Source organism: Chenopodium album, chromosome 6, assembly GCF_948465745.1.
Source record: "Chenopodium album chromosome 6, dcCheAlbu1.1, whole genome shotgun sequence".
NCBI lineage: Eukaryota > Viridiplantae > Streptophyta > Magnoliopsida > Caryophyllales > Amaranthaceae > Chenopodium > Chenopodium album.
The window spans coordinates 63,700,958-63,718,047 of record NC_137839.1 but is presented as its reverse complement, the minus strand read 5'-3'; the positions used below and the strand labels follow the sequence as shown (position 1 = coordinate 63,718,047).

Sequence of the window (17,090 nt, the reverse complement as noted above, 5' to 3'; positions counted from 1 at the left end):
ACCTTTCTTTTGATTTTCCTTCTTTACTAAGCTTCATGGATTTTGTTGAGTTTCAAGAGTCCGATGTGATGTTTTCGGACTACTCATCGGATCAAAGCATGGAATGCAACAATGAAAATGAAGAAAACGTTGAGTGGACGCGCAAGCATAACAACATCCAATCTAATGGGTCGTCGAAAATGGTGTTGAAAAGGAGGAGTCTTAAGAAGAAGACACAGAAGGTTAGCTCCTCTTTGCCCATTCATATACCGGGAAGCGGGAACCAGCAGTACTCTTTCTGGTATAAAAGCGACGAGGCAAGTTCGGATTTAGATGATGAAGATCAAATGATGAGGTTACCTCCACATTTGATTGTTGAGAGAAGACGGGCTAATAAAGATATAGCAAGGTCATTTCCTCTCAAAGAAAGGAATTTGTATTACGTTAGAAACTGCATTATTATGATGAATGACGAGCTATCTTAACTGATGATTGTGTCAAAAAAAAAAAATCTTAACTGATGATAGTTTTTTTGAGATAATTCTCAATCTTATTTGCAGAGGATTCAGAACAAATTAAAAGTTTCTGTCTTTATTTATTTTTTTAGGTGATTTTTGATCTAAAGGAAAGAGATCAAGTCTGTTGTACATACAAGTATACTGAGCTTTATGGGTTTTCCTTGTGGGTTTTTGCCTGTGAAGTTGTTGTACTATAGAATAAGCAAATTAATAGAAATATGAAAATTTTCATGTAACATGTCTTATTTAACTCATCAAATATGCTACTTTTGTTTAATATCTTATCTATACGTTCAAATTAAATAGTACTTTAAATTAAACTCGACTCGTATACATCCTACCTTTGAGCTTTTTATTTTTGGGTGCAAAACTTACACCCTTCATTAATGGTAGCTCTTATTCTTGTAAGCAGCAAGGGAGGGACGAGGGTGCCCTGTCCCTCCTCGGAAGGGTGTACTGTGAATGAGTAGTGTCTTGACATTCATATAAAGGTGTAAATACAATTTAATTTCATCGAAAAGAATGGAGGTGTATCAACAATGAAGACAGACTATATACAAAATTATGCTGCCAGAGGCCTAAAATAAGGATGTACTGTCATAATGAATCAAAAGCTACTGGAATCTACAATCAGAAAAAAGAGACGATAGTACAGTACTGCAACCCAAATGTTCAAAATTGAGGCAGATTCTTTGTATGGTTACAAGGTAGTTGTAGTAGTTTAAAGCGATTGCTGTGACAAAAATAACAAAAATAAAAGCATTAAGATCAATTGACAATCCAAATATTGATACTATGCATTTGATTGACTACAAAAAGGTTGCAGAATGGTTACCTGCCTCCAGTGTGAGGCACTGAAAATAAGCGTAATGTCCATTAACCAATCAAGGATTCATCGACAAACTGTCCAATTTTCAGAGCCTCTGAGATGATGCTCTCTTAACCTTGATTTTCGTACTCTTGGGTATGTATGAGAAGTTTCCAATCTCAGTGGCAGCAGGTGTCCTGTAAATATAATATGATAATTAGTGCAGGTTGATGAAAATAGGATGAAAAGGTATTCAAAGTTAAAGCTACATTTTCGATAAACAAAAAAAAGCATGTTACCTTACCTGCTAGGATAAGTGTTTTTAACATCTCTCAATGGAGCACGGAGTCCACTGGCACGAGAACCAGATGAGCCAAATTTAAATGATGATACTACAGACACGAATTTTTCAATTGATTTCCCAGATATATCAGAGTAATGTCCCAAATGGGAAATTTTGCACCCAAATTTTTCTTCTTCGGGCTCCACATCTGTTGTTTTATCACCACCAGCTGAAAGGTCAGCACCTAGTCCAGAAGACACAGAAACCAGAGTTTAAGATGTATGATGTATCCCACTAATCCAAAGAATTGGAAATGCTTGATGGAAAGCGAGTACTGAGCATCAGATCCATAGCAAATTATCATTAATCACACATCACATTGCATAGGAGCACACACTATGTTGACAACATTTACATAAATGTAACTGTAAAGAATAGTCTCATGACCCCAGAATAGTCATAGCCCAACATGATGTAATTTTAAGAAGCCTTAAGAAAACTGTTAACAAGGATATTCTTCCAAAATTCTTTCTGTATTGTTGAACCTAAATATGCAAGAGTATTGACTAAAACCTAAGCTAATTCAAGAACACAGTGAAGAGGTGAAATGTCCACAAATGTATATGAACAAATTGCCAGCTGCCAAATTCGTCTCACATAAAGAGCATGGCATTAGGGAATTTTGCAAAACACTTAAAAAGGAATGTTTAAACAAGTAGTATACAAAGTATTATATCTTGTTCACGTATGCGTATAACCTTATTCACTTTTCCAGCATATAAAATTGTATCTAGGAGTCTAGGACAAAAGGTGTTTAGGCATGGATCTCCTGACCTTTGAGATCACATCAACGAATCAATATAACAGACTAACAAGGAGAATGACACAGATAAATCTGTAGGTCAAGCTACTAGCTTTCAACATGGAATAACCACCTCTATACACTATTTCACGTTTGGAAAGCACCATGGGGAATAAGATGTAAATTCACAAATTAAAAGAAACTCATATTACAGAGATCCAGCCAAAAAGCAAATCACAGAGGGCAATTACAAATTATTTTGAGGAAAGTTCAGTAACTTATTTTGAAAAAACATGCCAAAGTCAACATGAAATACATTTTGTGGCTGAAGAAGTATCTTGTTCAATGGAAACTGTAAGGGAAAATTCTCAATTTCAACAACAAAAAGCTAACAAGATGATTAGTAAGTACAGAGGAGAATAGTAACAAAATATGGTTCAGACCTCGATTTACTAATCACTAATAGAAAATTCATCATCTATAGAAGATGACACGATAGTGACAACAGTTTACATTCACACAACAAACTCTCAATCTGTTTAAGGCTGCATCAGTGCATCCTCGTATGTTCTCGCTATATCTCGTCACATAATGGAAACCAAAAAATCTATTCTCACATACTCCCTTTGTTCTTTTTATGTTCTACTCAGTTACTAGAGATACGCTATTTAAGATAATATTAAAGAATGTGAGTGGGTTAGCGTAAGAAAAAGGTGAATAAAGTAAGAGAGTGAGTATGGTAATTATTGTGGGGTTTAAGGGGTAAGATGGTAAAAAGGTATGCCAAAATTAGAAATAAGTAAAGTGCATAGAACAAAAAAGGAATAAGGGAATATTTCACTACACCACTCCTATTAAAAGGAGTTTGGAGGTGTAAGAGATTCTCTTAAATAATGGCTCTCACTAATTATAACCACACACTATTCTTAGTCAAAGAGAACCAACCAAGACCCAAGAATGCTTAATCTACTAAAATGAAGTACATCTTAAATTTTCATCACAGCTTCTATCTCTACAAGACACTTCCTCCATCAGTCCATTCCATATTAATCAAAACATTAGTCCTTTCAAGGTCCAAATTTGTAAGTTTTGACCGCAATTTATTTAATATACATAGAAAAAATCATAAAATATCTTGTTAGAATTATTTTATGAATTTATGTGTCTTCCAAATACTAACTAATGTTCGAATTGTGTCTTGCAGACTGTGTAGCGGCTAATGTTTTCTATAACATATCACAATGGAGTTGTAAAACTAAAATTTGGTGGCAGTTATTCTATGCAATCTATAATTGTCAATTATCATTAACAATCAACCAAATTGCCTGATAGGATTATTAGAAAGCTACACACAGCAGTGTCAAGAAAGCTACTGTTACAGGCAAAAAGAAGCATACCTTTTGCTTCCTCATATGTATCTGTTCGAGCATGCTTTTTCTCTACGTGTTCCTGAAAGATCACAAGTCAGTATTAATTAAAAACAAACTATGGTTATAGATGCACTGCGGCTAAAAAGTAAATAGGAATATTGAAACCTAAAAACTCACCTCAGGGTCAAGACTAGAAGAAGCTTTTCTTTTAATATACAAGTCTTCATCATAGTTATTACCAACTGCAGCCATTTCTGGTAAACACTCTTCACTATTGTCACCGTCAATAGAAGAATTGTCTTTGACTAAGCACTTATCATTTACAAAACTTCCAGTGGTTTTCGACTTAGGCTTAAAGTAGGAACTTTTAATGACAACCTTTTTACCAGACCCCAATAATTGATCCTCATCTGGCTTATCTACAAAATAAGAACGCCTCAAAGTCATCCTGTTAGTTTTACAATCAGGATCACGCTCACATACTGAATTATGATGAAAAGAAGAGCTCTTGACAGGGGATTCCTGCTCCTGCAGGTTTTCCTTTTCTGAGACTATTCCGAGACCATGCTCATCAACATGCCCCCTACGCAATACTAAACAAGGTTTATGAATTGAACGATGGGATTGCTCCAAAGGATTTTGCCCCAGACTTCCTACAGAAGTTATACAGTCAAATGGCATTACATATGGGTTTTCAAAATTGCAACAGAAACTTGTGGTACAAATACTGATTCAAAATCTAAAATAAAGCTAACCCTCTTACCATCAACTGGAGAGTCATTATCTTCAACCTCTTTTTGGGAAAACCCATTCTTCATCTGCAGAGTATTTTAAGGAAAATAAATAAATAACCATGCCAGAATTTGCCACATGAATCATAACAATATAACATCGTATAAAAGGGGACAGCAGAAAAAAGTTTTCTATGAACTTACAGAATTATGAGAAGACACGTCATCTCCCTGAACCACCTGATCAAGCAAGGATTCAGATGGTGAATCATCTGCTTTACAGGCTTTGTTGGATCCAAAAACTTGTTTCATCAGAGTAGGGGAGTCATTTCCTGAATCTGAATCTTTTGGTGAGACTCGAGGGATCCTGAACTTCCTCTTTGCTTCTAGTGATGCAAAACCTAAACAAGTTAAGGAACATAAAAGCGAACATTATGCAGAAAAATCCAATCCAAATAAAAAGAAATCTGACACTCAAAATGCTCAGTTTGTTTGAAGACCTAAATCATTGAGAATCTCTGGAAAGAAAATTGATTCTGGGCTTAATTATTATTCTTATAGTTAATTCTGGGAGTGGCTACTATATCTATAATTTCTGTAGATGTCCAGTGTCTTCTTCTCACATCAATTCTGCACCAGCTTAAAGTCTATTATTACACTAAGATATATTTATATATTTTTTGTTACTATTTGAAGAAAAATAACATAATCTATAAACAGATTTGTAGAACAGTAGAAAATATATGAAAAAAACGGGGAAGATAAATGCAAGGATACAGAAGTAGTTAGTCATAACATTCTTCTGTACAGGCAAATCCAGCTTCTTCTTGTTGCTTTCAGGTCTAAAATCTTTGAGTTGAGAAGATGTATGCAACACTGAATTCTCATGACCATTCTCATCCTGTAAGGTAAAAAAATGGACAATGAGGGTTCGGAAAAGATAATGGACAGCGCATAAATCTGCTACTGTGTCTAGTCTTTAATCTTATCTCATGATCTGAATGAGTTATGCCTAACCTTGTGCAGTTACCCCAAGTGTGCATAGTTTCACAGCAATTCTAGCCTCGTAATATAATGTCAGACCACTACACTGGCCAATGCAATGGAGTTGATTGCTATGCACTTCTAAGTTATAATATTAGACATCACCATAGCTAAAAAGCAGAGTTATATATACATGCTTCTGCATTATAACAATTCAGCTTTAACCATGTGTGTGGTTGTTTGTGCTGTTCATCCTGAACACATCGCTAGTCCTACAAGTTAAATATGCTTGTCCTATATAGATTGTCAATTGTGGCCTTATTTTTTAAGAGCATCATTAAATTACATTATAAAGCCCTCCTGTGCCTGACTTATGCTCCACAAAATCTTGGTTATCAAAGAAAGGCAGCAACGTACATAACATCCTAAACTATCTATTTTGAGTCAATCCCCAGTTGAAAGCAATTCCTAGAAAAGCTTGTTTCAATTTAAACAAAACAATTAATGCTCATTGAAAAGGAAGACATATACAGTTTGATAATGTTTACAAAGGATACAGTACCTGAAACGGTAGTTTAGTTATCGGATCAAGATCACCTTTTGCTATGGCTTTGACTACTTGTTGAGGCATCAATGTAAGAACTGGTTAAGGTTAATCACATGTACTTCTGAAATTTATATAAAAATAGTATGAATTTGCAATAAGAAGACTATGCAAGGATATGGGCCTAAAAAATCAGTATCTCCATCAATACTGTCTGTGATATTTGTTAGGTTCACAATATCCTCTTCGTTTGGATCATAAACTCTTTGATGCCGAAAAGTCCACACTGCTTTCTTGAAAGATTCCTCGTAGAGAGGAGGAACAGCAACCGAGCTATACCTCAAGTGTTTAATTACCTAGAATATTAAGAAAACGTAATAGCTTAAATTATAACTCAAAATCCCATTAGATAAACTTTCAGGATCTTTGCTTTAGCTTTGTGGATGGTAAAATAATAAATAATACTATCATGCAAAACATGTCAGTTTTGAGATTCAACAGAGTATTATATACCAAGTAAACGTGTGTACAACAGCTAACTGAAATTTCACCTTTTCATACGTTTTGAATTTGCTAATTAGGGAATAAGCTTTTTTCAGACCCATGCCAGGAAGTGATGGCAAATAGTCACAACCACTAAGGATACACATCTCTTGTATCATGTCATTAGTAAATCCCGCAAAATTTAGATCCTTGTTGTATTGTAGCTTGTGATACTGAAATTCAACACCTTGTCCATATTTGTCCATCTTGTAAATGATCTGCAGTTGAACAAAATACGATAAGTGCATCGACGAAAAATTAAAAATAATTAGGATCCTTAAAGTTGCTTCTTCTTCAAATAAAAAAGAGAACTTTCAAGTAACCTAACCTTGTAGCCTTGTGGGTGTACAAAGTACAGGGAAAACTACAACATTTTTGTTTCTTAGCATAGTTATAAAGGATGTGGCCATTTGTGTGAACATTATAAGTTTATAGAAATCAGTCTTGTAATTGTGCATATGTGACAAACTCACAAGTTTAGTTAAACAAGGATTTATGTAAGACAAATAGACAATTGTCCCTCCACATAATACCTAAACTTGAAGGATACAATAGCACTAAATATAAAAAGATTGTCCCATCAGGAAATGAAAACTGTTTAATTAGGCATGGAAAATGCTGAGTAGAAGATAACAGAGGCCTTAGTAATACATTGCCTATTACAGAGTACAATATTTGCTTTACATAATCCTTCACACTATCTTAAAAACACTTTTATGACAAAGTTCCAGTCTAGATGAAGGTGCAATAAATTACACCTAAGAAGCTCATATTGCTACTTACTCTTGGGCAACCAAATGCAATGAGGTCTGAGTCCTCTGTTATCACAGCATCAACCTGCTTAGTAATTGCCAAGAATGTCATTTGCGCATCTGCTTCATAAGGGGCTACTATATAGCAAACACTTTCCCGCTTCAAAACCTTGCAAGCAAAAAATCCTGTGAACTTTCATCTCGTTTGTAGAGATACACAACTCAAATATTTAACAGTTTACTAAAAGTAACTGCAACCAGAGCCATCAGAGTTGAAGACCGGGCAGTACCTGAATTAATTCATGAGCAATTGCTGGGGATATATCAACAGCCTTTTGGTAACATTCATAGGCAGCAGCTGAATTTCCACTTGACTCGTGTTCAATAGCGCGCTCTAGATTTTCTTTCCTAGAGCTGCATTTTAGCAAAAATTAAGTTAAGAATTTATCATTATTCTAGGGGTAAGGGATTCACAGCAAGAAAGTTCATGCTCAATCGACAGACAGACTGTGTATTAGACTATTAGTTATTCAAAGTGAACTGTCGCATGTGTTACTTTCTCCATGAAAAAAATGATTTTGTCATTTCATCAAGGTCATTAGACAAATCCTCTGTTCTCTTAACCCTGTCAAAAGCTTTCTGCAATAGTACAAGACCATAAGTGCCTTTCCAAGGGATTCCTCCTATATGTGGCAAATGGTAATAAGTTAAAAGGCACTGAGGCAGCCTAAGGAGATTACTTGTATAATTGTATTACAGCCTTGATACAGTAGTCTTTGGATGGCCAAGCAGGCCACTCGCTTAGAAAGAAATGAATTCAAATGATAGATGTTAAAAGATGACGCCTTCACTCAGTTTACAGCATCCAGTTAATTTTTTTGGCTTAGGCTTCACATACTTAACATTCAATTTAACAGAGATCTTAAATTAATTTGTTGGTTTCACTCAACTAGAGTAATTTTCAATATAAAGGAACTCATGTTAGGTTCCACTCGCCAAAACTAAGGGTTTAAATATGTATTTCAGTCATGCAGATCAAGAGAGATAAATTCCGAAGCAATCTTGCCAGGAAAAAGACGCAAACTTCATATAACAAACTCTCTTTCAAAGAAAATTATTCATAGTATAGGTTCCTATAGCCTTTGATTTTCACGACTAGGAGCTGATTGAACAACCCTAACACAAATTGTAAGAGACTCATAAGCACTTAATCCCCCTGATACTGTAAAGCAGAAAAATCACAGAACTTACAGATATAAACCCAAACTCATAATGATTTGGTAAAATCACGTAACCAGTGTAAGTTGATAGAACAAAATACACATGATTATTTTCAAAAGAAATACGCACATGGATACAAGCATACAGCTTTTTTCTACACCATGGATACAACTTGTTTCCTAGTTAAATTTGGCACTTTACAACTTCAACTAATGTAACACCAATCCTAGATGCAGCAGCAAAATCCCACCTAGTTTCCAATTTACATCTCCCACATTTTATGATGCTTGAATCACTGAGTTCCAAAGCAATAGATGTGTGCTTATTGCCACAGAAACCCATGTAAAAAGCCAATTATTTGCAAAGTGTTAAGTAATTTATGTCCATGGTAGAAAAATAGTTGCTTGAATTCCACCCAGTCCCCTACCATGATCCGGAACATTCGTTGGTACATGTTACACCTAACAGTGGTATAATTTTGGACTGATTTAAGTATTTAACAAAACTGTGTAGCAAATCAAGCTCCCATATCTGTTTCACAGACCTACAATCCACCACAGGCAGGTGACACTACATCAACATGCTACTGACAACACGGAATTTGCGAGGTTAGAGTGAATCTTATATTCACTGTAAATTGTTCCCTGCATTTAAACAAAGCACTGCACTATATCGTCACAGCATTTGTATCGGCGATTCAAGGGCCTACAACTCAACCTGTCAAGGCTGTCATACACCTTACTCTTAGCTGTAGCCAAAGTGATTTGATGTTACCATGATCAAGTACCACAGTTTTTCATCCAGTCCAAATTGATTATGATCAACCAACATAATAATCAAACACAAAACAAAAACAAGCTGCCACTTATTCATACAAGAAAGCCGCAAGAGTATTTAGAGGTGCCTACAAGAATAATGAATACTATGTCACATCCCAAATTTCCATGAGCTGTTTTAATATGCAAATTAAGCTAAACCAAAAATACTATAATAATTTAATCAAAAAATTATTCATTGGTGATCAGATGCTCCCACTTCAGTACTTCACAACAGATAAGAAACGGAAGCACATAAGATTTTGTCCATTTTAGACAAAGTTAATAGAGTCATTATTGAGAAACTTTCAGCTTCAGATTACAATGCAATAGATTAGATCCATCACTGAGCTTTACAACAGTAAGGTCAATCAATAGTCTATCCAATCAAAGGTCTGTGCTTTACAACAGCGAGGATATGGCTAACAAAACCTCCCTAACTGTATATAGGTAAGGAAATCTTCTTGTTGTTAGTCTTCCATAAGTGGAAAACGTGCTAGAGGCACTAAAGTAATGGCATGCAATCCTTAATAATGAATATTATTTCCAAGGAGCAGCTGAGAATTAGAAACCTAGGTGTATGGCATGCACAATTACATCAAACATCATGCTCAAGTGTAGCTTAAAGATTAATAGCATGATATGTATGAGATGATGAAAACAGCATATTCCTTGCAATGAAATGATGCATACCGTGCACGTTTATTTTCCTGCTCACCCTTCATAGGCAAATCACCTCCATCAAAAACAAGAATGGGTTTGACACCATAATGACGCAACAAATTGACTCGGTGCATACAATAATCAATGTGCCTGACAATGCAAAACCGTTAGTATGTATATGATATCAAAGCTGAGGATCAATAATTAGACTAGCTACTAAAAAATGTTTCATAGTTCATATAGTAAAGTTTCTTTATCTTTTGATAATCTCTTTATTTCCTGATCTTATATTGACATATGAGTGCCATCTCCTCCCTTGACTTGTGTCAATCACATATTAACTGCATTAATTATGTATACAGCTTGACAACTTGTCTTTCCAGTTTTAAAAGAAATCCTAACAAATATGAATATCAATTCCAGTCTATATGGACAAGTGTATGACTACCACTTCACAAGCATTTTTTGCAGCTAAAAGAAATCTACTCAGCTATCAACATTGAGATGGAGACCAATGGATCGAAGATGAAGGTGTTCCATTCATGTCAAAATTGATGACATTGTAATAACTGTAAACTTTATTCTGAGATCCACCGTCTTTTCTCACCCCAGAACAGCAAAACTACAGTTTTATAAATGTAATTCCACTCCACCTCTAATGTGGACTATGTGGAGGTTTGGAGATATGACATTAGAATAGAGAGGAAGCCACTAGATCAAACCCCCTATGCCAGCAATTCAATCAGGCATACACATGCATGCCAAATTGAAAATGCAAAATTTTAACTTTTTAATTTAATTGTGCTTTTGCTGTCAATAAAAAATAAAAAAATAAAAAACTAATAAAAACAACACTGTAATCAGGATTTTAGTTTCCCTCAATAGCTGGGAAATGGGAACTGATACCATTAACATTAAAAGTAGAAGCTTAACCCCATATACCCAATTGAAATATTATCACCATAGTCAGATGCTAGGTCAAAATTCATCAAAAATAAAAACATTATTCCTACGATTCTTCAAATGGGTATTTCCAAAATGGTAAATCATACAAGGATATATTTCCACTTAAACAATAAAATCAACCTAATAGAATCCCAAAAATTAATACCAATTCATTCACTTCAATTGGGATTTATTCTTCTCAAACACAACCTTAATTATTAGCTAGGAAATTAATATAAACAACAACAACAACAACAACAACAACAACAAAAAAATAAAGCTTAACCCCAAAAGGCCCAAATACCCAACTCAAATAAATCACAAAACCATCCAAACAAATCTTAAATTAAAGTCATTTTTAACAAAATTCTCCAATTGGGTATTTCCAAAACTGCTAAAAAAATCAAAGATTTCATTTCCACTCAAACAAATAAAAAATAAAAAAAAAAAAAAAAAAATCCCAAAATCAAACATGATAAGCAAAACTTAAGGGAGATGAAATTGACCTAGAAGTAGGAATACCCTTGCAAAGCTGGGTACTACAAGATAAGGCACCTTTGTGTAGCCAAGAATAGGTATCAATGGCAACCCAACAACCCTGTAATTCCTTAATGTGTAATGGCGACATTATCGATTTTAGTTGCGGCAATAGCCCTTGTATCCCCATTTTTTAAGGGCACAAATATAATTGAACTAATTCGATGAAATTGAAAGAAATTTGGGAGAGAGAAATTGAAGGGGTTTTTAGGTTTAGAAGAAGAAAGATTTCAGATGAGAAAGGCGCCTATGAACTCTGTTGTTGGCGGGAATGTACAGTAGTTTTGGTGTTAGAATTTGTGTTAGAAAATTGCACCTTTACTGGGGTTACTGAGTTTTTAGCCAAGTCGTATTCCGACATGGGTGACATCATCATTTTGAGTATTAAGATTTATATTTAACACTTTTTTCATTTTTCTTCAAAAATCTCAAGCAAGTTTCAAATTGAGTCTTAAAATTTCAATACTCAACTTAAAACTTGAGATTGGGACTCACTTCACTCACTTAAATTTTATTTTTATTATCCCTTTTTCTTTTTTTACACTTTTTTTCATAATATGTCAAATATTTAAGTATTAGGGCTAAAATGATAAATTTGTGTAAGTCTTAGTGAATCTTAACAAGAATTTGATGACATCATTTTCAATAGAGACTACCAAAAATGATGTCACATCCAAGTCTTAAAACTTGGGGCTAAACTTGCTCTTAAAGGGGGGTGTAAATACCGCCAACAGTTTTTATCAACAACGTCAACATTTAAGGTGATTGGACACCAATGCCCTTACTATACCCCGAAGGTGACAGACTGGTATTACGGTGGTCGGCAAAACTAGTTCGTTTTCCCTTTTTTTTACCACCTCCGACTTTCACTTGACGCTCAAAGCCGGTTGACGTCGCCGGTAACTGGCATTCAAAACCGTTGGTTACCCTGGCCAACCGGTTTTGGGCTCCGATTGTTGGTCATGGTCGACCGATTTTGGGCGCCGATCGGCATTGGTTTTCACTGCTAGATTTTTATTCTTTTTTATTTATTAGCATTAAAATTATTTGTTTGTAAAAAAATTACTCTGTATTATAATTACTCCATTACTTGTTATTGCATCATTGCATGGCTGGTGGCGGCTTGGGTGTTGGTGATTGCTTTTGGGGTGGTTGACGATTGAGTTTGAAGCTTAATGGACTTATAAATGAGTAAGGGTAATTTTGTCCCTTCATTACTTTTGTCGGCGGTTTGATAAAAAAACGTTGGCGGTATATAGCAATTCACTTCTTAAATCATGCTCGATTTTTAAAATTAATACACGGAATTTGTCTGTCGTATTACTGCTTATGTCCCTACTTCATACTAGTATATTACAGAACCGGAGATATGTATAATTAATACACATCTTAGAGATCGTGAGAAGTCAAATTGGCAAAAAAATAAATAAACTACGGACGAAAGAAGTAATAACTAATTAGAGGATAAAAATTAAAAGTAAAAAAAAAAGTACACTAGTATTTTTGTATGTAGATTTAGTATAGTTAAACCTAACATAAAAATAAATAAATAAATAATGATAACTGATCACGATTGTAAAATAAAGAATAGAGAAGTGTTTATTATCCCATAGAGTAGGGGATATATATACAATTATACATGTACAATACCTAGGATTTTTTTTTTTTTTTTGAATAACTTTGTCAGATCACAAGGAAATGTGATTGATATCAACACAAATATCAAGAGGATTTTATATATTTTAATCAGTGGAAAATGGTTTCGTCACTTAGCATAAGTCTTATGGATTTTGGCTAACTTCGTCATTTCAGCAATATTCATCGACTTTTATTTGTATGTTCGAAAAGACTTTGCACCACGAAGCATCATCATTAACTTCCCCATTCTATCAATAGTCCCATCACATGTTTAAATGTAAATTGGTTAGTTAGTAAGTCTTATTTGTGTTCACTTGTTGTATAATAGCTTCAAGGTAAAAATGTCGTTAATGGCCTTAGTTGATGTTGCATAATAGTAACTTATGTTACTCAACTTTTCTTTCATTTGTTGTAAACTCGATTAATTAATGTAATTTTAGCCGTTTTCAAAATTAAAAAAATAATAATTAAAACATCCTTACAAACAATTTATACAAGCTTTGGTGTGTGAAAATAACATTTGCAAAATAGAAAAATAAAGGAAAACTAGTACCAGTGCTTAGTAAAATAGGTTTACTTTAAACCCTGATAAGACCCACACTGTCCCATGATTGCACAATCGTATAAAAGACCCACACCATTTATTATTAGAAGATCTAACCCATACTAGTTTTTACCAACACCCTTGTATAGGTAGCACTACCTGCGCGGCTGCACCCCCTTTTTCCTTCATAATGATGTCCTCTTATATTTTTCACTTTCAAATCACATAAAAATGTTCATTTTTGTATATATGCAAATGTTCGTTCATTTTGTATATGTAAATGTTCAATATTGTTAATACAACCTACTATATTCAAATTATTATATTTTTGTTGTTAGACATTTTTTATTGATTTGCGTTATTATTTGTTGAATTAATAGACTTTGTTTGAAAAAATATATGTCAATATAGAAAAATAATAATAAAAAAAAAATAATTCAATTACGTTATAACATTATTTCAAATTAACATATACTCATTTTTCGTCAAAAAAAAAAAGAAAAAAAACTTTTAAAATTCACCATTTTGCGAAAAAAAAACCTTTTAAAAGCTTTTTTGTTTAAAAAAATCACCACGTCCATTATTTTAGCGAGAGAAAACCTATTAACTTAATTAACCTCTAATGTACTTAATTAATCTCTAACTTCCTCCCATTTCTTCTAACTAACCTCTAATCCATCAAATTACTTTAATAATTATATTTAATTTATATATATAAATAAACCACCACCCAACCACCAACCAATCACCCTTCCCCTTCCCCCTCCCTTGGCAGCAACCCCCACCCCCACTGAACCCGATGCCCGAATCCACTCATCTCTGGCGACCTACCTCCACCGCCGGCCGACCCTCCCTCCCTTATCCCCGTCGGCGACCACCACCTCCTTTCAAACTTTTGGATCTAGTTTACTCAAACATGCTCAAATCAAGTCCAAATCAAATGCAATTTGCTTTTAAATCACTTTAGCATCACATATAGACATAATCAAAGCAAAAACAAGTATCAATTGCAAGCAAGAAGCATAAAATTAAAAACCCCCAAATTGATTTTCTAAGGCTTATTTTTCAAAATGAAAAGGTGGTGGTCGCCGACGGGGATAAAGGGGAAAAACAGGGTTGGACGGTAGTGGAGGTAGGTCGCCGAAGGTTGGGGATTTGAGTGGCAGGTCCGGTGGGGGGGAGGGGGTTGCTACCAAGAGAGGAGGAAGGGGAGGCGGTGGTTGGGAATGGTGGTTTGTTTTATATATAAATTCACACAAAGTCTTATATGTGGTTGGCCACACCGTGTGGCTAGCCACTATAGGGGTTACTTTGCTAGTGTAATGGGGGTTACTTGATCAGTGTTAAAGGGGTTTCTTCATCACTGTTATAGAGTTACTCGATCAGTGTTATAGGGGTTACTTGATTGGTATTACAGGGGTTACTTAATCAATGTTATAGGGGTTACTTTAAGTGGTCACACGGTGTGGCCGACATCACACAAGACAAGCTGATTAATTAAATATTATTATTTAGTAAGTTAGTGGATTAGAGCTTAACTAGATTAATCCCATACGTTGCATGGTTTAAATAGATTTTATTTGTTTAAAATAGTTGTCAATATTCTTCATTCAAAGTGTCATTTTTTTGGTGAAGGATTCAAAAAAGTGTAATCATAATCTTATTTATTAATTTTGAAAGAAATATTGTAATTGTTTAGTTTTAGAACTTAAGAGAAAAAAAAATAGAGAAAAAAATGATGATGTCAAAAATACTTTTGGCGGGAAAAATTTTCATAAGAAATTGACAAGTGTCCTTTAATGATGTCAGCATGTTTTGTTTTAGTAATACTTAATAGATTAGAAGAAATAGGAGGAAATAAAGAGATTAATTAAGTAAATTAGAGGGTAATTAAGTAAATACTAAATAGGTTTTCTCTCGCAAAAAAAAAAAAAAACTAAACGTGGTGGTTTTTTTTAACCAAAAGGCTTTTAAAAGTTTTTTTTTTTTTGCAAAATGTTGTTTTTAAAAGGTTTTTTCTGACAAATTTGCCAAAAAAATTTACACATTTTTTGAGAAGCATTCAAGGAAATATTTGTTAACTATTCAAATGTACATATATTTTGTTTATAAATAATAATAATAATAATAATAATAATAATAATAATAATAATAATAATAATAATAATAATAATAATAATAATAAACTATAAATAGAAATCAGTAAAAGTGAAAATCTTATACTTAAAAAATGTACATATCATACCGGCATCACATCGTCTTTTACTGTAATATATTTGGTATAACTAAAAGGTACGAAGTATAAAATTTGAGGAGAGAGAAAATGTAGTTGTAATTAGAGTTGTTAATGAGCCGAGTCGAGCATAAATACTGGTAGGCTTGGCTCGAGCTCGTGCCTCATCAAACCTTGGAAATTGAGCTCGGCTCGAGCTCGAGTGCTTAAAAGTGGAGCTCGGCTTGAGCTCGTTATTGGCTTGAGTTCAAAATCAAGCTAGTTATAAGCTCAATTTTGAAATTAGGCTCATTTGGGCCCGTAAAATGCATAATCATGTTACGTAACTTACCCAAACTACCTAATTATAGTAGTGGACTATTGTTATTGTATTTTTTTTAACTTTATTTAAATGTAAATAAATATATAATATTTATTTAAAAAAAACTAATTCGAGCTCCTTGCAAGCTTAGCATGATCGTGCATCGTCTTGTTTAATCTTGAGCCGAGCTTGAACAAACTCGGTTCATTAACAACCCTAGGAGTAATATTTTTTAAGGCTTTTATATGAGTACTTCGGATATTTTTTTTTAGTAGTTACTTGGGGAGGAGGGTGTAGTGTGTTACTCCCTCCGTCCCTAATCTTTTGCCCCGTTTGACTTTTTGCGGTCTCTAAAACGCACCTTATTACAATTTTATTTTCATTTTCATACGTGTAAAAATTATAAAAAATAGATATTAATAAAAAATACCTATGAATCCAACGAGTTCCCATATGACTATAATATTTCTTGTAGATTAACACTATATTACGGTCAAAAATTATTTCAATTACGAAGTATAAAATTTGAGGAGAGAGAAAATGTAGTAGTAATTAGAGTTGTTAATGAGCCGAGTCGAGCATAAATACTGGTAGGCTTGGCTCGAGCTCGTGCCTCATCAAACCTTGGAAATTGAGCTCGGCTCGAGCTCGAGTGCTTAAAAGTGGAGCTCGGCTTGAGCTCGTTATTGGCTTGAGTTCAAAATCAAGCTAGTTATAAGCTCAATTTTGAAATTAGGCTCATTTGGGCCCGTAAAATGCATAATCATGTTACGTAACTTACCCAAACTACCTAATTATAGTAGTGGACTGTTGTTATTGTATTTTTTTTAACTTTATTTAAATGTAAATAAATATATAATATTTATTTAAAAAAAACTA

At 34.0% G+C, this 17,090-nt stretch overlaps 1 protein-coding gene across 1 annotated transcript; it reads right to left on the bottom strand.

The window, feature by feature from the left end:
* Positions 1-959: 959 nt before the first annotated feature.
* On the bottom strand, positions 960-11,776 carry LOC145635009 (exonuclease 1-like). The gene is made up of 15 exons (XM_081686320.1): positions 11,465-11,776; positions 10,044-10,163; positions 7,605-7,728; positions 7,346-7,483; positions 6,571-6,780; positions 6,200-6,375; positions 6,038-6,110; positions 5,269-5,392; positions 4,696-4,892; positions 4,524-4,578; positions 3,938-4,413; positions 3,788-3,839; positions 1,610-1,832; positions 1,333-1,502; positions 960-1,230 (listed from the first exon to the last, which is right to left on the bottom strand). The coding sequence occupies exons 1-14, from the start codon at positions 11,623-11,625 to the stop codon at positions 1,412-1,414; spliced, it is 2,220 nt and encodes a 739-aa protein (XP_081542446.1). The 5' UTR covers positions 11,626-11,776; the 3' UTR covers positions 960-1,230; positions 1,333-1,411.
* Positions 11,777-17,090: the final 5,314 nt, after the last annotated feature.